Here is a 24,652-nt window from a genome sequence, read left to right as displayed (position 1 = left end):
AAACCATCTTGCTCGTTCAACTCAAAGTGCTCTAATGAAAACAACTTATACCACCAACCAATATACCTGCATGTATATGAATTATGAAATGCATTTGAAACCAACTAATTGATGATTTAGTTGATTTCATTGCACACAGATAAATAGGTTATTCTATTGTTTTTAATGGTGTCTCTTACTGTAACAGGTGGTCAATCAAGTGCTGCCAGAGACCACAACATGCTCAGTTCTGTTCTAATGAAAGGTGCCATTTCAATGTGGAGGTTGTGGTTATCAAGTCTGTAGTCCGTACCTGGTAGATGATCCTCTCTACCCTAAACTATGCCCCTGACTCTCTCTCCATTATAACAATTACATCTCCAGTACAATGATATTATCATAATCCAGCAATTATGTATCTGTCTTTCAGGGAGATTAAACCAGGCCCATCCAATAAACTGTGCTGGTAAAATACAAGATAAATCAGATAATTAAGATGTTACTAGACACAGCCAGGACATTTTATTTAATTAATATTTATTTATAGATTATTGTGGAATTAAGTCAGACAATTATTGGTTCAGAATGCATAATGTAGTGAATGGGATGGGTCTCACTTTGGGTGACACTGTTGTACAATACTAGTGGACCGTACATAATACGATATTAGTTCTGCACTATGAACAAAGCTGTTATAATCCAGTAGATGGCGGTGATGCAACGTAAATGGATGCCAGCTGTTTTTTGTGATCAAACTAAACAGCAGGGGAAGGAGACGTCATCAGTCAGGCGACAAACACTAACAAACGGCCAAAGCTTGTTGAAAACATTCTGGAAATATCAACAATCAACGGGTAATTTATTACCTCCATTCATGAACACATTCATATATATTTTAGTGTGTACACTTTTCCACATTCGGGTGATTTTGACGTTAATGTCACATATTTATTTCTTTATTATAATGTTTGTCGTTGGCCCGAGTGGCTAAGCTAGCGAGTTTAATAGCCAACGAAGAGGAAGTATTCAGAGAGGTGGGGGGTAGGGGGGAGAACATAATTAAATTTAAATAATGTTTGAAAACAATACTATGAAGTTATTGAAATCAATACGTGAAGAATACAGGGAGTATAGGGTCCTCCTGGCTAACGTTAGCCACATGCTAAAGCCTCAGCTAAGCTGAATTAGGTGTGTTAGCATGCTAACAATATCCTGGATTAACGTTAATGTTTTAAAGGGATTCCCCTCACCCCTCATAGTACTTGAAGTAGTATTACCAGAGGTTTGGTTATACTAATACTATTGATACTACTATTTCTATAATTTCTGTTACTATTACTACTGCTTATAATAGTAATACTAACTAGTACTATTAGTGTACTTTCTCGTACATGTTGTTGGTCCTACTCTGCTCATAGCTCTGGGGGTGGAGGTAGGTAGCTCAGTCTTGGATGTGGAGGGTTCCTGGTTCGATGGATCCCAATTCCCCCTCCCTTGGATTGGTGTTGAAATGTCCTTGAGCAAAGCACTGGACTGAACCCCTTCCAATGAGCCACTTCTGTTGGTGCCGGGATGAATACATTGCACTTTGTAAAGCACCTTGGATAAAGGCACTGATACCATTCAGTTGTAATGACTTAAATAGAAATAGACTAGTTAGTTAGGATGGCTAAATGCATTGGAAGAATTCCAGTGCAAGTATATTTGGCAAATACCACAACAACAACTAAAGGGGATGTAATTAATTATAAGGGGTGGCTGGGCTGCTTGGGAATCGGAAGGCTCCCCGTTCGACCCCTGAATTAGTGTCAAAGTGTCCTTGAGCTGTCCTTGAGCTAGACACTTGACCCCTAACTTGACCCCCACACCTCCGTCGGTGTGTGAATTTGTGAATGTGTAATGCACATACTAAAGTAGTCTGGAGTTGTTCTGATATCAGTATCGGAAAAGCTGCCAATACTGCCTAAAATGCTGTTTTAGCATACTCATCGGTGAGTATGCTAGTCTATGCCAAACCCATACCACATCATTTATCACATGATGATGATGAATAATTACAGTCTTCAATTATTTTGTATTTTGAAATAATGCGTCATTTGATGTTGCACTACTGTTTTATATATTTTCATTTATTCCTAGATCGGTGGTTCTCAAACCTTAATTTCAAGGGCCCCCATAACTCTTGAGAGTGTTGGTTCCATTTGTACACTCAGAATTACAGACCTGTAAGGGTCCTTTTGGAACCCTCTCAAGGACCCCACCTTGAGAACCACTGTCCTAGATTTGTATCGGATCGATACTCATTCAGTATATCGACCGATACACAAGTCGGAATACATGGTATCGGTACATCTCTATTGTAAAGCGCTTTGGATATAGGGCACTATATATCATTGAATATTTTCTGTTCATTTGTAGTTCTATGGGTCAGGGGGCGTGGCCCCGCCCTGCCATCGGATACTCAACGGCAACCGGCCGCCGCTACGGGAGACGACACGCCCGCGTTGGTTTCAGACCCGCCAACAAGGTAGTGTCAATGTCATCATTGCTGGGTGATATACATTTTCACACTTAAAAAAAATATAGAAATACTGTACTTCTTTCCTTCCATCCTAGGTATCGGTAAGTCTCTGTGGCAGCCCAGCACCGATGGACACCTGTGATTTGATGGAGGCACAAACAAGTAAAAATATATACATTTAAGTATTTTTAATTTGAACCCTCATAAACAGTTGTTATCTGGTAGATGGGTTTCAGTATAGTAGTTGTAGTACCTCCACAGGTGACTGGTAATAATGACCAATACATGACCATCATTACAGTAATGGCATTCTGGGACTCGTTCGATCTGTACATTTGTAGATCACATTGCAGGCCAGTTATTCGTTTTCACCAATATCCGTCTGTCCATCCATTTATTTATTCGAAAGTTAGAGAAGGCGGGGCCAAGAAACACATATCCAATCATCGCCTGGGGAGCGAGCGAGTGAACGTCCAAACAGAGATGAGGCGGATGGATCCTTCCCTGAACTGTGTCCTACGACAGCACGATGAGCAAAGGTCACAGAGGAGCAGCGAGGTCAGTCAGCGAGTCAGTGCTGATGCCTGTTGACAGCAGAATCCAGTAGCCACGTGCTAGTGTTGAGTGTTGACTGTGTGTTGACAATTTAATAGACAATAGAAATGTCATGGTTTATTCCTAACCCAGTGATTCCCTAAACTTTTAGCTCGAGACGCAAAAGAGAAATTTGTCTCCCTGGTAAAAATAGTAGCTGGGGGCGCACTTGTAAAGATTTGGCTTTTGGTGACTAGTTTTTGAATTTTAGCGTGGTGTGTATGGGTATAATGATTTCAAAAAGCTGTGCAAACGTATTTTGGTTTATAACCATAGGTATCTAATATTTGAGTCTGTGCAAACAGCCCACTAGGGGGCGCACCCAACACGTTTGCACAGCTTTTTCACTAAAAGCCATTTCTTACGAGTTCGCCCCCAGCTATAGTGAAACGTGAAAATAGCTCATCTACAAGCTTTTAGATTGGCTATTGTCACTACTTATTTTTTGTATTTTTTACTTTTATTATTTTTGTTACTGATGAAATCCTTTTGATTGATTATATTTATTGATTATGAAAGTCCTGAAATTTTTACTTGCAACCCATACAAATTGATCTGCAAGCCGAACATGGGTCCCGACCCAGTCTTTGGGAAACAGTGTCCTAATCCACCTCATTTAATCCCCGCCTACAGGAATCCTGTGATTCCTGTGGGAGCACCTCCTGCTCCACGGCTGAAGACTGTGTCGGGCGAGGGGACGACTTCTTTGGCTCCTCGCCTCCGGGACCTCACCCACCACTAGGCGGGTTCGTCCGCATCGACTCATACGAGCCCAGTGAGGGTGAGGACTGGTCGGACCCTGAGCTGGAGCGCTTGGCCCTCCGGATCGGCGGTACTCGGACTGTTGACGTTCCGCATTCCGGTGCCAGGGACCCTGAGGAAGGGACCCGTTTGTGTCCTTGTACAGACGAGCCCGAGGATGGTGCCAGCTGTAGCCTTAGCGCAAGCGGTAGCAACGTTAGCACTCCGAACACTGTCCCGAACAGCGAGCCTGCGGTGGTGAGACCCAAGACCCGGAAGCACTCCCGGAGTCAGTCGAGCTCTACCAGACTGGATCGAAGGCATGGCGAGGAGGAGGAGGCGGAGGAGGAGAGTGGGAGGAGTCGAGAGGAGGCATCCGCCCCGTCGTATACAAACAGGTGACCGAACCGGACAGAACTTCCACCTGAACTGGACTTTGGTTTATAGAATCACAATCAGCTTTATTGTCATGTTTGCAGGGGTAAAGAAGTGGATGAAATCAGTTTTTGTTCAAGAAGTTGTAGTTTTCAGGAAACAAGAGCTGAGAAAAGGACGATAGTAACAGGGCAAAAATCTAATGTTCCTGGATTGAGTAGAGTGAAAGTGAGGGGTGCCTTTTCGCTTTTGTATTTATATCGTCCACATGACGTCATACGTTGTCATTTAGTGCCCTAAACAAACATTAAAAATCCCATAGACTTGGCTGCCATATGACGTAATCTTTAAAAGACATGTATTGGAAGGGTTAGCTCCCCTCAAAAATATATTTAAATCAATGCTTTGTGTGTTGGTTAAAAAGAAATATTGAACCGATGAAAAGTATTAAAAAGCACTTAGGACAAAAACTCTTAACTCCATTGGACCCTCAAACTGTCTGCTAAAACAGCTAACTCCACCACCTCTTCCCCACTCATGCAAGTAATTGACAATATATAAAGTGACAACACCAACTTTGATGATTTTTTTTTCAGTATTGCAATGTTTTAAAACAAATATAAGGTTTTCTTCATTTCCTGAAAATATATTTTCCATTTCCTGAAAGATTTACATTTTGGAGTTGTGGTTTCTCCCTGACAGCAGAGATATAGTAACAAGTATGTACATGAGCTTAAAAATAGCAACAGACGCCGATGTGTACATATACAGTGTTATGTGTGACGAAGAGTAGCAAAAAATGTTCTCAGCAGTCGGAGCTGCAAGATGCCTCAACGGGAGGACCGGTATTTTTATTTATTGTTTATGATACAGCTGCTGTCATTGTCAGTATGCGAAAGGTAATCAAATGGTAGCTTCACATGATAACCTGCACCGAGCCGAGAATTTTCTGAATGCCAGCTAGAGACAGAATTATTTATTTGTTTACAAGAAAACCAGACCTGTCTGAAGTGAGTGGTGCTGTAGTGTAGTGTAGTGTACTGTAGTGTACTGTACCGTACTACCCTCCCTTGCCTGTGTGTGTCTGTGCCTGTGTGTTAGGCTGTGCAACAGTGACACTTGGTGGTGAACAAACGCTATAACGCTATTTTCGTGCTCGGACACAGGGACCCAGGGACACAGCCACACACAGCTGTCTATAGGAGTGGTTGCACCACTAACAAAAAACACCACCAATATACAGAAAAAAACAAAACGTTAGTGGTGACAGAGTTGGCAATCCTGCCTGAAAGTATTTGATCTGTCGATCTTAGTCCGTCCTAACCTATGAATAACACAAAAATAATGACGAATGAATGGATCTGGGGCCCATGGGGGAGAGATTTTGTATGCTGCCCTGTTCATTGTTCACAGCCAACTTGTTCAGTGAGCTACCCACTTTCACCCGCCTATGTTGGCAGAGCAGGTGCTGTTGATTCATGTCCTGAAACACATTAACCCATTAAGACCCGGGGCTGATTCTACCCATGTCTATCAGTCGTTCTCAAACGTTTCATCTCAAGGACCCCCAAAATTACATGTATTTGGCCGCCGACCCCCATCTCAAAATATTTTGTTCCAGGGACCCTCACTAGCAAAGATTTGAGTTTAAAATGTTAGCACAGATAATCTAAAATTTAAAAAGAAATAGTGAATCTAAGCTCGTAGCTTGTATATCTGCTATTTTTGAATAGACAAAGTATGCTTTTTAGCTTAAACAATTAATGACACAGGCGCTTTCCCGGTTAAACAAAACATCAATCTAGGCCAGACAACTCCTTAATGTCATGATACTTTGAACGCCCCAACTAATATCCGCTACTTGAATGATGACCATTCCTGCAGCACCTCGTTACTCTGACTGTCTGTTTGAAAAATTACCAGCAGAGCTGCAAATTTCCCACATTAAACTGCCTCATCACCAGTCGGAGACTGATGATGGAATGGAAGGCCCCTACAAGGTCCAGTTGCTGGAACCGTATGGATCCAGAGCACCCAGAGCTCGCCCCTGCTCAGTTCCTTGTCATATCTGCCTGTCTTCCTCATGGACAATATTGTAAGGCCCAAATCCTGGACACTGCTGTCCAAATCTCCAAAAAGATTTAGCGAATTCACAAGGTAACACCTCCCTCTCCCTGGGTTGCATTCTCCTCAATGGGGGTCTGGAAGGAGCATTTGCATGTTTTCTAAGAGAGTGTTAAACGAATCCCAGAAGGATCTGGGAGTTTTTCGTGGTCCGAATTCAAGGCCGTCACTGCTTAAACGTTTGTGTTTTTTCTTTAAGTGCCGACATCAGTGACGGGGAGGGTTCGACATCGGAGAGACGCAGCAGCAGCTGGGAGACACTGTCGGGACTCGATCAAGGCGAGGAACAGGAGGAGCTAGTCTGGGACCCAGATCCAGAGGAAGGGTACGTTTCCGTTCCCACGTAACGATGAGACGCGTTTTGAGCTTGTAGATCTGCCATTTCAACTATTCATATATACTATAAAGTTATTGAATTATGCTTGTTATTTGTCATATCTGCCCGGTGCACCTTTTTATTTAGAAGCCTGAAAGCCAAACGTATTCAGAAATGTTCAACGACAGAAACGCACGTTAATCGCAATTAATCGTCAAGTAAAATACCATGATCGTGACAGCCCTTACAATCGATTGGCTGCGATCTTCTGCCCTCTAGTTCCAGGTCACCAGCCGCAGTGGTCCCTGCTCCTCCGCCGCTGGAAGACGGCGAGTTGCCCTGGCTCACGTTCAGCCACCGGGACGCAGACAGCAGCAGCAGTGAGGAGTCGGAGGATGGCGGTGGCCATTTTGTCCAGCCGGGGCTGTTCTTCCTAGGGGACGACATGGACGACGAGGATGACGAGTCCAGTGACAGCGACGAGGACCTGGAACTGGAGTGGAGGTGCGATCGGTTAGATCGTCTGATCAGGCATTCTGGAAAGTTACTTGTTGTTGCAAATTGTTGTATGTATTTATTTATTGTTGTGTATTTAGGTTATTGGACGATCTGTCGGAAGGCGTTTCCATGCCGATATCGTACGTCGGACCTCAACTCCTGACATACATGGCTCTGGAGGAGAGGTTGGCACAGGCCATGGAGGTAAATACTGAATAAATCCTTATAAATACTACTACAGCCCTAGAAGAATATACTAGTTAAATATCACAGTTTACCATATACCACACAGTTTTACTCAGTACCACAGAACGCAGTATTTTGATATTGTATGTGATGTTTACCTTATTATTTTTTTGCAGGCACTCGCTAACCTGGAATCTTTGGCTGTTGAGTTTGACCAAGCGTCTCCACCAGCCAATCAGCATCTAATAAACTGTCTGCCACATATTACTGTGGAAGATACTGGTACGTGATGATACTGCTGTCATTTAAATGTATTTATTTATTTTTATTATTTTTTATCCAACTGAAAGCTACACTATGTAACTTTACTGTTACCCCAGATTGGAACGCACGTCTCCTGTGCAAGTGCTGATCTTTGAGAGGCGCCAGCCCCTACTATGCCCAGCTTTGTGTGTTTGTGTGTACCCCATAGCGATGATTTGATTGGCTGAGCACCCCATAGTGATGATTTGATTGGCTGAGCACCCCATAGTGATGATTTGATTGGCTGAGCACCCCATAGCGATGATTTGATTGGCTGAGCAATGTACGTATTAGGATTAAAAAGTGAGGACAGAAAATTGAGGACACCACAAGTGATTAGCCGGATTGGACATGACACCCGTGTGAAGTGAGGGGCACTCTTATCATCATACATCATCATGACGTAAAATAGACACTATGCGTATTTGCTCAGACACTATGGTGTAAAATTCTCAATTCATTCCCAATTGGAATTTAATTTAATGACAAAAATAGTCACTATGCCGATTTGCTCATACACTTTGACGAAAGATTCTCCATTCATTGTCTATGGGAATTTAATGTTTGTGTAGGACGGAAATGTACACTAACAGCTGAATATAGGCTATATATGTCTATTTCTGTATCTGCATCTTGTGTAGCACTTTGTTGTTTTTGGCAGCAAATTTTAGTTTTAGTCAGTCTTTTGAATAGTTTACATTTAGTTTTAGTCACCTGGAATGTTTTTGTGTTTGTCTAGTTTTAGTCGACTAAATCTACAGTTGATTTAGTCGACTAAAATGTATTTTGGCGGGCCTTGATGCCTGTCGTAATGGCTGATTTTACACTTTCTGAAAATAGCTAATCTACAAAGATCTGCTATTTACAGCATGCAACCAAGTGTAAAATGACTTATACTGGATATCTTGTCCACTAGTACCTCCCTAACATTTTAGTCTAGTTTTTATTTGTTGACGAAATTGTCTATATTTAGTCTTAGTTTTAGTCATCATAGCAGACATAGCTTAGTTTTCATTTAGTTTCCATTTAGTTTTCGTCAGTGAAAAAAGGTAGTCGACGAACAGTTTTAGTCGACGAAAACAACACTGTTTGAAACGTAACTACGATTACTACTACTGTTTATAGTATTATTTATTATTGATTGTACTACTGCTGGTATTGACTCTGTGTCTCCCCTTTTTCAAGTGGAGGACTCGTGTCCAATCTGCTGTAGTGAATACATCCAAGGGGAGGTGTCCACTCATTTGCCTTGTAACCATGGTTTCCATAGACAGTGTGTCGCTTTGTGGCTCCAAAAGGTAAAACATAATACTTTAATACTTTTAAACATTTGGTATTAATATATATATACTGTAATGTAATCTATTACATTTCCACCTAGTGGAGTGGATGGATTGTCAATTTGTCACATATTATACAATTTATAATAGCTGAATATGATAATATTACTGTAATTAATGATTTGCATACTTTCGGTAATTTCTGTAATTAAATACAGAATATATTTTTAAATGTATTCTAATATTTCTCATATTTTTATATTATATATTTCCATACTATATTTCTCATATTTCATATTTAGATAATAATAATACTAATACATTTGAATAATCATGCATATTTGTTGTTTCAGTCTGGAACGTGCCCGGTGTGTCGCCATGTCTTGACTCCGCCCACTCCCCTCTCAGACACGCCCCATCTTGCGGAAGCCACACACCTTGCAGCGGAGGTCACGCCCCCTCTGCTTTTCCTCCCAGATCCAGAGATTTAGCTTGATAATTATGATTGAAATAAATGATCAACAGCCTTAAAGCTGTATGGCTCCTTCTCCTTTCTACTCCCTCTGCTCCTCTTCTCCCACGTTTTCTTTTGACCTATTCTCCTACTCTCTTCTCCTACGCCCCCTCCTTCTACTTCTCTACTCCTGATTCCACTCTTCTCCTCCCCCTCCTCATCTTCTCATCCTGTTTCTATTCTGGTTCTATCACTTCCTCCTTCCATGATCTTTCTAGGATCACAGGAATATGATGTGTGTCCACTGATCCGGGATCTGATCCTTATTCTCCTTACTCCCGGGAACTTGTCACTGATATAGGATCCTAACTAGGGTTGGGATCCGTTAGGATTTTAACAATTCCGGTTCCTTAATCCTCTTCCAATTCTTTAACATGCCAGCTCTGACAGTGTGATCAAAACTGGTTCCAAATGTGATGGAACCGTTACCTTTTCCACAATGTTGGATAAGATTCCTCGGGTTCTGGATCCCAACCCCTAACCCTCATTCTCCTTAACAATACTTTTGGTTGGTTGTAACGTTGCTAATCTAGGATCTGATCATTGTACTCTTTGCTGTTGGTTGACTGTAATGTCATCTGATGTAGGATCTGAACATTATTCTGCTGCTGGAGACAAGAGAGAAATGACTGGAATGTAAAAAAAAAAAAAAAAGAAGAAAAAAAGAGTTAAATTCTTTCACTTTGTTTGCACTTGCTTGTGGACAGCATCAAATGCACGGCTTATAATGCAAATGCACACGATGCATATGTGAACTCATTAAAAAGCTGTTTCAAGGACATAACTCATTGCCTACAATTGTGGTTACTTATTTACATAATATAAGTATTAAGTAGTAATTCGTATGAAGTTTCAAGCCCTAGAGCCCACAATCATTGTCCTGGATGAGCAGGATTTCTTTTTCCTACTGTGTGGAGAATCCCAGTCTTTACTGTGCACAGGCTGTAATGTAACCAGCCTTTTCTGTATTTTGAAAAAAATACCTTTTCTGTATTTTTTCAAAATACAGAAAAAGTAGCCGAGGGTCCCGAAAGGGGCTACCTCCTTGACCTTGGTCTGGGGTGATTGGGCTTTCTCAGTTGCAGCAACCCTCCTTTTGGAACTCATTCCCACTTCACATCAAAGCCACTCTTGCCCTTGCCCTGTCTCCTGAAAAACCCACAGCTTCAGACTCTCATTCCCCGCCTAATTCAAATCTCCCTTTTTCCTTTTAGATTTAGCTTGATGTTTGGTTTTTTTTTGCTACTACTGCAGCTCACTCTGCTTCTTGCATGGTTTACGGGCCTGGGATGTCCACCGAAGCATGCCATGGTTGTTGAGAATAATGTAACGAAGACTCTGACTAGGACGTTGGGCTATACTGTATGACATCCCCTATATTTGGCCCGAGCCGACCTAGTGCTGATATCAGATAGATGTGGTAGAACCATATATGGATAGATCTAACTGGCTTAGTCATCGTGACAAGCGTAGTCGGAGAATATATAACAAGGGTCGGCTTCAGGGAGAAGGCAGAAGTCGAAGCATCCTGGTTTAAGTTCTAATTGGACACCACTACGGGGGTCCTAACCTAAGTAATCAGCAATAGAGCCTTGAGCTATTTTATATATTGTCCGTAAGACACGAACAAACAAAACAATATGCCTAAAATAAATAAATTCACCCTGAACAAACTACTTAAAGGGGAATTTCTCCCTAAACCTTTTTTTTACAAAAGTAAGTTGATAATTATGTATATTGACCAAAAATAAATATTAAAAATAAATAAAGATATAGGGGAGCTGGAGCTGGGGCTGCTGCTGGGGGGTCTAACATCAGCTCACGTAGACCAGGAAGAGTGCAGTGTCAACAATGCATGGAGTGTTGCTGTCGCATCATCTAGAACAGATGTGAACAAAAAACAATTGCACGATTTAATGGTTCTAGCGTTAGACCCCTCCAGCCCCAGCTTCATCTCCAGCTGCAGCCCCAGCTCCCCTATATCTGTATTTATTTATTTATTTATTTTTGGTCAATATACATAATTATCAACTTACTTTTGTAAAAAAAGGTTTAGGGAGAAATTCCCCTTTAACACTTCCCTGACCAAGCCAGTTGATGACACCTGCCACAGACCTCACACTCTCCCAGGTGGTCAGTTTATTTATTTACTTTTTTTAAAAACATCTTTTGAATACTTTAACAGTTTGCATGGACAAGCACAGGGAAGTACGGTACAATAAAGGGTCTGCTAAATAGGATGAATCCAAGAAAGCCTATTGGCTTGTTCCCATTGGGGTCCTTTTAATCTGCACTCAGATTCATCCAATTCACCTATGGCTAATGGTTGCTGCTGTTGCTCACAAAAATCAGTCCCATTTCACATGTCATAACAGATCATAATCAGTGTGGATTTGAGTTTGAATCACTGTGATCTGACGATCATGTCCACTATTACCTAATAAATGTATGTGGTTCAGTGTGTTTATGTTTGCATTTTGGACCTTGTCCTTGCCACTGAAACAGTTGAACTACAAATCCCATGAGGCCCGGCGAAACGCGGAAGTACAATGGTGCACTTCCGGTATTAGCCTTGACAGTTGTGTCTGTTTTGCAAGCGGCGAAGGAGACGACTCCACACACAGTGATCATTAATGAACAGTCAGTACCTGAGTAGGCTGAGTCTCCCGTGTGGTTGTTGTTCTCACCCCCGTTGAGATAGAACCCCGGTTGCGATAATCCCGTGCGCGACTCGAACCTATATATCCCGGGAAAGCGATCCGAGGTCCGGCGAGGCGATGACTTCGCGACGACCGGACAGCTTCGAGGGGGGCGCGTTCGTGGGATCATACCGCGGCGAGCCGTCCTACCCACCGGGCGGCTATGGGAGGTCATACGGGGCCGGCCAGCAGGACGTCCAGTGGGTCACCACCCCGCCCGACATCCCCGGCAGCCGAAACCTGCACTTCGGGGAAAAGACCCCTTCAGGAGACGATGCCGGGCGGCTTATAGATGATCCGCCCTCCCAGCCTCCGCCAGGTAGCTCTCATCCTGTGAGAGATTCGAACGCACTTGTAGTAGTAGGCTACTGTTTACTTCTAGTGGTACTGGCTGGCAGTGGCTGCCATACTGCTGCTGCTTCTGCTAGTAGTACTGATTGATTGAATAGTACAGTAATGCTAAAGTGACAACACAAAAAGCCCTGAGGGTCTTGTTTCCATTGTGGTCCTTTATTCAATGCATCAACTGCTACTAGGTACCACTACGGCTGCTGTCATAGGCGATAATATAGCCTCTGCAAGCAGGGATGGGCAATTTTGACAGTATGATTTTGACAACAAAAATGTAGGCTACATTATTTATGGTAATAATGCCAGTTATTATGATGCCAATAAGAAATGCGTACTGTATGCCAACTCGAGGCCAAGTAATACAATAACATGCATGAGGCATCAAACAAAACAACATCCTTATGTCAATATACACATGATCATATATCTACCGGTATATGATTTGTTTATTTTAGGCCCATGGAGCACCAGACCATAATCTGTCCTCTATAGCCAAACAACATTAATATCAAACTGCACCTGTGAAAGTAGCAACATGTCATGTACTAATAACACAGCATTGTAACTGAATTTAGCACGTGCAATCATTTAAATTAGCTCTACCCCATACAACGAATTCTTGAATCTTCTCGCCCTTTGCTCCTCAATATTGATTGTTGAATTTATGCGATCAATCAATGTTATCGATTAGATTGTGTGTGCCTTCTGAATCTCTAGTAGAATCCCCAAGTTTGACACAGTTTGCATCTAGGGGTGGGCGATATGGAAAAATACAATATCACAATTATTTTTCAAGCAGTATCACGATCCACAATATTATCATGATTCTTTTTCATGTTTTTATGGTTACTTTTCAACCTTGTTGTAGAATGTAGATACCGTCTACAAAGTAACAAAAACTAAAAGAAAAGGGAGCAGCAGTCAGACCATTTAGATCAAAATACGAAACCGTCGTACTAAAGTATGAGTATGTGCATATTGATACCTTGACTACTGATCGCCTGCAGACATTGGCTTCTGGTCTGGCAGTAATAATAGTGCTGTAGTTCTAGTACTTATAATTCTTGACTTTTCATTTGCAAAGATAGGCTCCAGGTGGTCGCAACTGGGGGTTGGTAGAAGTACTTGGTAAAGGCACCGATGATTTGTTCAGACTCTGAGTGACCTTCACGTCCTAGATGGTATGGTAGCGTGCCATTGGTCCGACCGCTCATTACTCCGACCCCAAACCCTAACCTCTAGTCTTAATGATGGACCGACTAATGCGCAATCCCCCCACCTAAATGGGGTGCCCCAGGCATCTGCCCATATTATTTTCCCATAGAAAGGCGACAGGTTGAAAGGCGCATGGGCATGTCCACACACACACACACACACACACCGGTTGCCCATGTTGTCTCTGGGGCTCACTGCTGCTCAGGACTGCAGGAGAGGATGTAGAGGATGTCTATGGACAGAAGGATAGCGCTCAGCTCCTCTTTTCACCCCCTGCAATTAGCTGAAAGCTAATTTTGCACATAATGTCTAATCTCATGTACCTGATTATTAATGTGGACCTATCAAAGTGTCACCACCCACACACGCTACACCTCATGTCTAAACTTATGTGTATGAGATGACTTTCTTTAAGGTTTAATTCTCTCTCCTTGCTCTCCCTGCCCCCCTCTTTTCTTCTTTCTCAAAACAACAAAAAATATGGATATTTTCACCCACTTCTTTAATCTTTACACCTGTAAACAACCTAAAGTTGATTCAGATTACAGATACAGACACACGTACACCTGCACACACACACACACACACAAACACATGTGTTTTGGTCTTAATAATTGATTCATTTTTCATCCACAGAACAAATGAACAGATTTGCCGGTTTTGGAATCGGACTTGCGAGGTGAGTACTAGTAGTAGTAATAGTTTTTGTATGTAGTCGTATTGTATTATTGGTGTAATAATAATACTTAGTACAGTAGTAGTGTAGTAGCACCAGTAACAGTATTTCTGTATTATAAACTGATATACCTATCTCTCCAGTCTTTTCACAGAAAATGTGCTCGCTCACCCCTGTGTAGTCTTTCGAAGGCAGTGCCAGGTACGTCAGAACAGAATCCAGCCTGTTCTTTCCTTTTCACCGCCTAGCATGTACTGTAAATCATCAAGAGTTTAAAAGAACCAGTCATAAATTGTCAATGTGAAACTTTAAAAAATATATATCTACAAATTATCTTTTATCTATCCATGGCATGTAATCCGTTAATCCATTTTTAAGGTAGTCTGATGATATATATATATTTAAACTGGTCGTTTGAAAGAATGAAACAAGCTAAAATCTCCCCTTTTGGTTTTATACTTCATTGTTCTCGCCTTCCGTTATATTACTCCCTCCTTTTCCTTTTCTTTTTTTTTACCAAAAACGTTCTGGTTTTGTGTGTAATCTCATAGAACAGCATTTGTCCCTTTTTTATTTTGTATTTTTTAGATAAAATGATGACTTTTTGTTTTTCTTTTGTCTTGTGTGTTGGTTGGTTCATGAAAAATGAATACAATTTAAATTGAATCTAGGACTAAGACTAACTGTGTGTGTAATCTGTTGTAGGTGAATTACCAGGCTCGCTGTTACCACCTCTCCCCGCTGACGGCAGTCAGCATCATGTACAACATAACCAAAAGTCAGGTGCGTGCTCACAGACAATCATGTCTCGGCATTGGCTCGGTTGGCAAATGTTTGTGTTTATTATTTCCCTGTGTGTGTGTGTGTGTGTGTGTGTGTGTGTGTGTGTGTGTGTGTGTGTGTGTGTGTGTGTGTGTGTGTGTGTGTGTGTGTGTGTGTGTGTGTGTGTGTGTGTGTGTGTGTGTGTGTGTGTGTGTGTGTGCGCGCGCGCGCGAAGTCAGTCTATCCTATTATGTTGGTAAACTACGAGACAGTACTCTGTGGTAAATGTACTGATGCCGTACTTCTTGATACTTTCAGGGTCCCAAGGCGCTCTGGAAAGGAATGGGGAGTACTTTTGTTGTTCAGGGAGTCACTCTGGGAACAGAGGGAATCATCAGTGAGTGTACTCCGTTACCACGGTAACTACAAAATATAACAATGTAATTAAAGGGTTAGTTCAGATTTTGGACTTAAATCTGTAGGAAATATACTTGCCATTAATATAGTCGTTGCAAAGGTATTTATTGATTGCCTGAGTCCCGTGGTGGGAGTTCTGGTCTGGTTTAGTTAACTGGGTTCATTTATTTTTAATGAGTGGCCCCCAGACCCCCACCAAATGACCAGAACTACTTAATATTCACCAAAACCAGACCAGAACCCCCACCACGGGGGAACTCAGGCAATCAATCAATTAATACCTTTGCACCACCTGTATTAATAGCAAGTATTTCCTACAGCCTAACCCTTTAAGGGCCACCATTATTATTATTATATTATTATTGATTCAATATTATATCTCTGCTGTCAGGGAGAAACCACATAACTCCAAAATGGTCATTTTTCAGGAAATAAAAAAATATAGATATTCCCCCCTTAACCAACCCACAGATGTAAAGGGTGTTCAATAGCTTTGATTTATGGGGGGGGGGGGGGGGAGAAATGAGAAATCTAAAACCTCAAAATGGAGTTAGGTGGTTTCCTCCCGACAGCGACGATATATAGATTAATATTACATTTAAAATGTTGATAAAGTCATACTGTGGCCATACTGGGCAAGTTAATGATAACCAAGTATTCAATTTAAAACGCATGCAGGAATGTTTCCCGTCTTCCCCCACCCTCTTTGGCCCCTGTATAGAACAATCATACATCCACCCCTGGCTCCTGGTTTTCGAGTGTATCAATCAATGTTCTGTACAGTTTCGTGCCTATTGAGTGTGTTTTGACATTAAGTCACCATTCCAATAATTATAAATATAATACGACTGTAATGTGATTTCGGTGTCTTTAAAACTGAAAAAGATCTGATCCTGGACATTTTCCTGACATGATGTCTGAACATTATAATACTGCCACAAGGCTACACCTGGTATAGTACTGGGTTACTAACTACTACTACTAATGATTATGAATGATAATTGTGTGCGTTTTAGAGAACTGTCACATCGATGGAACCTCAGACAAGTTGCTGGACATTTGCTTCTTAAGGGGTAAATATTCAATGTTGGATATGACATATGAAATGTGTATGAAACATTGTCTATTCTATTGAATATCAAATGTATGAATCAATAAGAAATATTTTCAATTTGTTAATTGTTATACTATGTTAATGTCTCTCTCTGCACTCTCTCCCACCCTTTCTCTGTCACTTCTCTGCCTCTCTTTGCCTCTCTCCCACTCTTTCATTGTATGTCTCTTTCCCTCTCTCTCTCTCTCTGTCTCTCTCTCTCTGTCTTTCTTCAGTCTGACCTATGTTGTAGCTATGCCGTTCTACTCTGCCAGTCTAATAGAGACAGTCCAGGTATTTATTATATTCTACTCTAATATTAATTTGTATAAGGTGTCTCGCTAGCCAGCAAGCACACTCGTGTTTGGTCTCACTGGTATCCACCGGAGAGGAACCGGTTCCGTTCATATCCCTCAGCCTCATTTAGAACCGCTTCAGAGTGTTTCCACTGAAAATTAATTGGTTCCGAACCCAAGTTGGAACCAATTGCTTCTTGTATCTACCCATTTGACCTGAGATCAGATTCCAAAAATATCTTCTACATCCTGACAGTTTTCTGAAAAAGCTATGTTTCTATGTCAAAAATAGCAGACCTACAAGCTCGTGGCGCGCTATGATCTATATTGTAGATCTGCTATTTTTCAATAGCTAAAGCATAACATAATGCTAACACCAAAAGGGGTTCCCGCCCAAAATTGGGTTAGGAACCAAACTTGATACAATCTTTTATCTCACCTGTATAAGTAAAAAATTAAAAAAGAACCGCCTGGTAGATGGATGAGACGCCTCTGAATTTGGTACAGAACTGCCCCCTGGTGTTGTAACATCTACAGACATGTACAGTAGATGATTTGCCTGCCTAGTAGTTATGCTGCTGTTAATGGTTTGATGTGCGGTGGAACTCCTCTTTTATTGTTGGAAGTGATCTGGGAGGTTAAATTGGCATTTAATTTGTAAATCTAGTAAATACATGTAAAGGATGTTTATAGTTAGTTTATGTCAATATAGATAGTTTATATTTTCCGATATGAGAATAGAAGTGGAGATGGTTCCCTGAAATCTGAACATGTTGACATTCTAACAATTATTTTTGAAACATATGATTATGTAATTTTAGATGAGAGGGATAGGTGCTAGCCCATACGATATTGCGGTATGTAAGGATATACTAGCTCTGGTTCATAGCTCTAATGCGTCGCATTTAGAGCTATGTTACTCTCGACTTCCGCCGCTCGCATGAATGCAGACCAGCCTCTCGTCTTTAGCGTAAATAAAAAGAACATTTTTCTACTCACCAAAACAAAGGCGGGTTGTGTCATTAGAAAGCCTACTTTCCTTAGTGGAAACACTCTGAGCCACCCCACCACACGTATAAACGGTACTTTTTGGCCAGAAAGGGATTTTTTTTCACCGGAGGAAAAATATTCTCTATGAGGCAATTCTCTGGGCATTATCGGTAGAAGGCGCAGTGGAGTAACTAAAAGTATTTTTTTTCCGGTGGAAACAAAATCCCCTTTTGGCCAAAAAGTACCGTTTATACGTGTGGTGGGGGGCTCAGAGTGCTCCCACTAAGGAAAGTAGGCTTTCTAATGACACAACCTGCCTTTGTTTTGGTGAGTAGCAAAAACGTTCTTTTTATTTACGCTAAAGACGAGAGGCTGGTCTGCATTCATGCGAGCGGCGGAAGTTGAGAGTAACATAGCTCTAAATGCAACGCATTAGAGCTATAGACCAGAGCTAAGCATATACTAAGAAATATATGATTTAAAGTAAGCTTACTGGTTCTGTTGAGAAATAGGCGTTTCTCGTTTGTCTAAATATACACTTGTCATGACATTTGTCTAAAGCATCTTTACAAAACAAATGCAAAGAATTGTTACATAAAACTCTCTGAAGATATAAATAATTCCAGTGATCTTACCATATTCCACTGTATTTTACTCTATTCCACTACATTCCCACTGCATTCTATCATGTTCCACTGTATCCTATACCGTATTCTTCTGTATTCCACTGCATTCTATTCTATTATACCCATTATTCACTGTAGGCCGCTCATGTCTGCTTTCTCTCCCCCTCCAGAGCGAGATCATCCGCGACAACCCCGGCGTGCTGGACTGCGTGCGCGAGGGCGTCGGACGCGTCGTGGGACTAGGCGTGCCGCACAGCAAAAGGCTCCTGCCCCTCTTGTCCCTAGCGGGGCCGACGGTCCTCCATGGTCTCCTGCGGTACCTGCTGTCCTCCGCCGTCCAGAAGCTCATCCTCTGGCTCATCCAGAGCCGCAGGAAGCCGCAGCCGGACCAGCGCCCGCCACAGACGGTCCTGGACGCCTACTTCCCCGAGCTGATGGCGTCGTTCGCCGCCGGGCTGGTGGCCGACGCTGTCCTCTACCCGCTGGAGACGGTGCTGCACCGGCTGAGCGTCCAGGGCACGCGCACCATCATTGACAACACGGACCTGGGCGTCGAGGTCCTGCCCATCAACTCGCAATACGAGGGGATGAGAGACTGCGCTGCGGCCATCGGCCGCGAAGAGGGCACCCTGGGGTTCTACAAGGGTTTCGGGGCGTTGGTGGTGCAGTACACCATGCACGCGGCTGTGCTGCAGGTCACCAAGGTGGTGTACACTGCCCTATTACAGGACAATGCGTAGGGCAACCCAGTGAGCTGGACGGCTAACGGAATGCGTCCATCTACCGTCTGGCTGTAAAGATATTGTGCAGGCCAGGTGGTTCTATTCACACGTCTGCATTTGTTGTTTTTTTGCGCCAAACTCCCCCACACTCCTGCACTTTTCCCCCCCGAATCACTTCGTCACCTGCTTGGGTTAAAGTCATACTGTGTAGCATACATTTTTCTGTCTAATTTAGCGACACCCGTTGTAGCTCCGTTGTCATTACAGCATTTGTATTTTACGGAAGGAGCATTGAAAAGGAAATGCTGCAATGTTCTAGCTCCCACGGATATTTTGTAAAGCAACAACATGTCATCAGAAATGGTATTTATTAACTGTAAAATACAGGAATATATACATTGCCGGTACATTACCGGTGCCTACGTCATTGTATCAAGGCCGTCTCTCATGATTAAAAATAAGGTCTGTTAGTGCTTGAGAAGCTGTCAAACACATGTATGTGGAATGGTTATTGTGAAATATATATACATACAGTACAGATTATATCAAAAATAACTTTAGTTTAATTGCCAAAGTTACACAGTATGACTTTAAAGTTTGAACACAGAGGTCACGACCGGGATGGGGAGGATCGAGTTCATGCAGATGTCATTCGCTCTGTAAACATCCGTTTCACGCGCCTTTTAGATAAGATTCAAAGATACGATATTGGAAAAGGTTAACCACAAGATGCCACCATACCTGGTAGAAATTAAGCAAACACTAGAAAAGCAATTAACAATTAAAAGTTATCACCATACTCAGAAAACCAGTTAACCGTAAAACATCACCATTCCATCAAACAATTGATGGAATGGCCGTAAAACATCACCAAATGATACCCGAAAACCTCTATTTTACAACTGTGTTGATGGATAACAGTACACTGGTAAAATCCTTTGAACTCTAAGGTTCAGTAACGCCTTCTGAAAGATGTCAGAGAGATACAGCGGCATGTGCAAAGCTGCCGATCACCGCTTGAATCTTGTGTTCTGTGAAATCTTGTATAAAAAAAAGGAGTGAGAGAAGTTGTCGTTTTGTAAAACTCAAATTCAAGTTTATTTATTACATTTCAAAATGTGTCGTTTGTTTTGGGTGGTGGGATTGCGTTTTTCTTGCAGTAAAAATGTGGCTTGGATTCACGCAGAGATACAGGGTTCGTTAGGAGACGGTGCCGTCCCCCCCGTCCATTCTGTGAACATATGAACATGGAATGGGAAAGTACGGAGAAGAAACGGCACTGACTAGTTTCGCCTCAGATGTCGTGTTGGATGTTTGTTGAGATTGACTGGTGTATGAGGACATGATTGGTTGAAATTAAATGATCCAATAAAATCCTTGGCTGATGATTTCTGTTTCTGGAGTATCTGATTTCTCTCCCTGAGGCTTCGTACACACCTACACAACAAATGTTCGGTCTGTATGTGATGTCTGATTGCTGTTTGATTGCTGCTCCAATTCATTTTCAATGGGAGTCACATGGTTTGACCAAACATTTTTGTTTGATGAGGGGGGAGCAATCAGCAATCAAACACAAATGTTTGATCAAACCATGTGACTCCCACTGGAAAAGCATTGTGGTACGTGTGTCGTGTGAATGAGGCCTGAGAGGGCTGGGTGTTGAGGAGCTCTAGCCCCTCCTATGTCCAGCTTTGAGGGTTTGTGTAAACACTAACATTGTCTTAACACAAACATTGAATGCCATTGACTTTGAATGGCCAGTTTTGAGTGTTTGTGGAAACACAAACATTGTGAAAACACAAACATTGAAGATGAAAGTGACGGAATGAACGGAATGAGATGATGTATGATGATAAGAGCGCCCCTCACTTCACACGGGTGTGATTATTCTGGCAATAGTACTCAGGGCTTAAAGTTGTCAGTCCTGGGGACGGATTTCAGGGGTCATTTAATGAGATCAGTGCAGATTTGCAAAAAAAACATTTTCAGTCTTGGGATTTGTTTTAGTTTTATGTCCGGAGTACTATTGATTCATATAATTACTGTTGAGACTGTACAAATTGATTAATATATTCACAGTTTTGTTGCTAGACTGTATAATATTTATAGTTAAAACATTGAATATGAATACATTCATATTATATTAATATAAGCACTGTTGATAGACTGTACATATTGTAGTAGTGAGTTGGGGAGATTTCCCAGGAATATTATGTATTGTTTTATTGTGCCTCATTTTTCATTATTTATCTGAGGGAGTGTGATATCAGTGTCTCAACTGGAACCATGGTACAGTTTTCAGTATAATAATTAGTGTGGTTGGGCAACCACAGTGTGCTGTAGTATTTGCACAAATTTATATAGATTCATGAATCATGATGAAGTTTGGACATTACTCCTACTACACATAGACACATTTATTCCCCACTCTAATTGTAATGCTACAGGCACATTACACCTTAAATTAAATGATTTGCCAATTCCTCCTTTCACTATCAACCCATTGTATACTAGGAATAATAATTTTGGAGAAATAAAGTAAGCCATAATAAACTATTTCACTGCATTTGAAGACAGTGTGCGGGAGTTTCGAGAAATAAAGTTTGTAAAGACAGTTTTACTATACTATACTATACTATACTATACACTGATTTGTGCAATTTTAAATAGACTACTAGGGCTAGGCTATATCATGGTTGGAAGAGAGAGAGAGAGAGAGCTTTATAGTAACATTTCCAACACTGAAAATATGCCATATCTATGTCCCTTGATTAAACTGTTTGACATGCAGTGTCCTATAGATCCACACATGCAACCACTTTAAGGTCTGAAAATAAAGACAAAACAAAGAACACTGCTGTGATTACTGTTTTTATTCCTCTGAGCCACTTCAATTTGAAACCAACTAAAACAATCGGAACTAAATTACATGGTTTTCTCAAGTATACTCAGCATGCATGTGATGTGTCAAATTAAAGTACAGTCTACTCTGTCCTAGAGTGAAGGTAATGGTTCAATACTAAAAAAAGACTCAAAATACTCAAGTAGCAGCGAGTCCTTTGATACACAATTAAACTGTGTTTTATTCACCTTTTCCAGAGTGTCCACAGTAAAAAGTGAACCAAAGAACAAGATTCCTATGGATCTCCTCACTGGTCAACAAAAACACCTTAAAGACCCTAACAGGAGCCCTTTAAGGTTTCTTGGTACCACAGAACCTCAAAAGGCCCTTAAAACAAGGCTCCAGAGTTCCCAAAACAAACTGGTCAGGCTACTACTTGGCCTCACTCCCCAAACCCACCTCACCCCTGCCCATTTTGACAGGCTGAAATGGCTTAGGGTTGACGACAGAGTACAGCATCTTGCAATGGTTCTGGTCCACAAGATTCACTACACCACCAAGATTCCCATGTAGGCCTACCTTTCTAAATACTTCCTATAATGTCAACAAAGTTCACACCCACAACACCAGAGAGAGTTCAACAAACCAAGGCCACCGACGGACGGCTGCAATTCGAAACTGGCCCGCGTAAAATCTGGATCCCCTCCAACCTCTTTCCCCCTTCCTGTATATGATTCTTTCCCCTTGATCTCCTGTTTTTTTGTGTATATTTGACAAATATTTGTATGTCTCTAAATGTTCTGATGAATTGAAAAAGGTGGACCCTGTTGGAAACAAGTATAATGCTTTATCAGTGTGTCGTCCACAATAACAGTCTTTGTATTGAGTTGTGCTTTCATGTGATATATGTACCCATTCTGCAAACTGTTATAGTAACTATGTATTTGTGCGATACGAAGACAGTGGCCTTAAAGACATTATCAGCATTATCAGTGGTCATTTGAGGAGGCTTATTCAAATCCAGTAAAGCTTACAAAACACGATAAGCTCATTCACATGTACACAGACTCTGTCCACAGGCTCATTATATGAAACAAATATTCTGGATGAGTTGTCAGGGAGAATTCCCAGAGCTTACAGTAAAAGCAAAAAGCTTTTCACCACTCTGTGACAGTGGTATTTCCACAGTGGCATATAAAGAATTGTGTTTTGATTGATTGATTGATTGAAAAATGTATTAACAGTTTGCAGAATTACAGTACATTTCAAGCACAAACTCAATACAAAGGCTGTTAACTGTGAGTGGACGACCCAATTAAGCATTACACTTGTTTCCAATAGGGTCCACAATGTTCAATTCATCAAAAACATTTAGAGACGTACAAATAGACACTTCTATATAGACAAAGGACAGAACAGGAATTCATCATAAAAAGGGACAAAGTTAGAGCAAGAAAATGACACAACTTACACAAGACTGTGTGGTGGACAAAGTTCTTATGAGAGTCATTATGGCATTGATTGATGAATTTAATGTAGGACTTGTCAATGTCTACGTTGGGGAGCTTGCTACTCTGCAGGGAGGTGATCGGTGACATCATCACCTGTTCTTCCCTGACAACCGCCTTACAAACCTATTCAAAGATGCTGACTGATGTACGCTTGAGTTCCCATAAAGGAATGACCATATATTCTTCTTGTCGCTTCTGTTAAGGTTAAGGGTATTATTATAAAAGGTCTGTGAATAACCCAATGGAAACAGAGACTGAAGCAGGTTTATATAATGGAGGAAATGACGGCAAGGTTACAATTAAAAATGGAAAGTTTCATACTTAAATGGACTTCTGTAATATTGTATTTGGTGTATTTGGTGTTTCGGTGTATGTGTAGAGGTCTAAGAGTGCTGAGTAGGGGTTGTTGAGTCTATAAAAATGCTTCGAATGTTGGATATCTGCTGTATATTGTATTGTATTGTGAGTCATGTCTCCTGCTGTTCCCTGCCTTGTCCTGTACTGTCTGAAGAATGCTGTATTTTTGAAGTTTGTCAAGCTGTTTTTCTGTTTTTCTTTGATTTCTTTTATTGTCTCTGTTTTTGTTATGTATTTTTGTTTTCTTGTATTCACATTTATGTTTGATTTCTGTTTCATTGTTCGTGTTTCATTTTTTGAAATAAAAACAAAGTTCAAAAAAAAATAAAAGGTCTGTGAATACATTCGTATGAGGCAGCAGGGTCTTTACTGTACTTGTGATGAGGACGTCTATTAAAGAAGAAATTGATTCCTGTATGCTGCGTTTCTTCAAGATATGTCTTTGAAACCTACCTATACTGTAACTGTTGCGAAGGCTTTTACTTAGAGATCCATATATGGGGATAACCTATAGTCCCATATATGGAGACAACGGCGATATCCAGCGCTGACATCAGATTAATGTAGAAACCCCAAAGATGGATATACACAAGGTGACAGCATCGTGACACTAGACTTGCACAGCATAAAAGGCGGCTCCCAGATTCTAAACTTCAGATACAAA

At 41.4% G+C, this 24,652-nt stretch overlaps 2 protein-coding genes across 4 annotated transcripts; both read left to right on the top strand.

Annotated features, from left to right (window-relative positions):
- Positions 1 to 702: 702 nt before the first annotated feature.
- Positions 703 to 10,215, top strand: pja2 (praja ring finger ubiquitin ligase 2). Of its 2 annotated transcripts, none has more exons than XR_013791956.1 (11): positions 703 to 833; positions 2,398 to 2,506; positions 2,596 to 2,662; positions 2,910 to 3,058; positions 3,728 to 4,233; positions 6,534 to 6,659; positions 6,930 to 7,154; positions 7,247 to 7,352; positions 7,511 to 7,616; positions 7,807 to 7,920; positions 8,823 to 8,935. XR_013791956.1 is itself a non-coding variant. In XM_079524821.1 (11 exons), the coding sequence occupies exons 2-11, from the start codon at positions 2,402 to 2,404 to the stop codon at positions 9,406 to 9,408; spliced, it is 1,641 nt and encodes a 546-aa protein (XP_079380947.1). In that variant the 5' UTR covers positions 703 to 833; positions 2,398 to 2,401; the 3' UTR covers positions 9,409 to 10,215. The 2 variants fall into 2 exon arrangements, 1 of the variants encoding a protein (XP_079380947.1); XM_079524821.1 differs by lacking the exon at positions 7,807 to 7,920 and adding an exon at positions 9,271 to 10,215.
- Positions 10,216 to 11,994: 1,779 nt separating this feature from the next.
- On the top strand, positions 11,995 to 20,666 carry slc25a46 (solute carrier family 25 member 46). 2 transcript variants are annotated; one of them, XR_013791957.1, is made up of 9 exons: positions 11,995 to 12,449; positions 14,333 to 14,375; positions 14,516 to 14,573; positions 15,078 to 15,155; positions 15,453 to 15,553; positions 16,568 to 16,624; positions 16,881 to 16,938; positions 18,727 to 20,273; positions 20,338 to 20,666. XR_013791957.1 is itself a non-coding variant. In XM_079524826.1 (8 exons), exons 1-8 carry the CDS (start codon positions 12,209 to 12,211, stop codon positions 19,294 to 19,296), a joined length of 1,206 nt encoding a protein of 401 aa, XP_079380952.1. In that variant the 5' UTR covers positions 11,995 to 12,208; the 3' UTR covers positions 19,297 to 20,666. The 2 variants fall into 2 exon arrangements, 1 of the variants encoding a protein (XP_079380952.1); XM_079524826.1 differs by having other exon boundaries at positions 18,727 to 20,666.
- The last annotated feature ends 3,986 nt before the right edge of the window (positions 20,667 to 24,652 follow it).

This window comes from Electrona antarctica (genome assembly GCF_951216825.1).
Source record: "Electrona antarctica genome assembly, chromosome: 16".
Lineage (NCBI taxonomy): Eukaryota > Metazoa > Chordata > Actinopteri > Myctophiformes > Myctophidae > Electrona > Electrona antarctica.
Note: the sequence above shows the minus strand (reverse complement) of the source record. Positions and strands in the feature narration are given on the sequence as shown.

What these genes read in the sequence shown, in the direction of transcription:
- slc25a46 (XM_079524826.1), top strand. Translation starts at nt 12,209, where the DNA reads ATGACTTCGCGACGACCGGACAGCTTCGAGGGGGGCGCGTTCGTGGGA. An exon ending in GCCCTCCCAGCCTCCGCCAG is followed by an intron (nt 12,450 to 14,332) that starts GTAGCTCTCATC and finishes TTTCATCCACAG; the next exon opens with AACAAATGAACAGATTTGCC. An exon ending in TTTGGAATCGGACTTGCGAG is followed by an intron (nt 14,376 to 14,515) that starts GTGAGTACTAGT and finishes CTATCTCTCCAG; the next exon opens with TCTTTTCACAGAAAATGTGC.
- pja2 (XM_079524821.1), top strand. Translation starts at nt 2,402, where the DNA reads ATGGGTCAGGGGGCGTGGCCCCGCCCTGCCATCGGATACTCAACGGCA. An exon ending in GTTTCAGACCCGCCAACAAG is followed by an intron (nt 2,507 to 2,595) that starts GTAGTGTCAATG and finishes CTTCCATCCTAG; the next exon opens with GTATCGGTAAGTCTCTGTGG. An exon ending in TCGCTTTGTGGCTCCAAAAG is followed by an intron (nt 8,936 to 9,270) that starts GTAAAACATAAT and finishes TTGTTGTTTCAG; the next exon opens with TCTGGAACGTGCCCGGTGTG.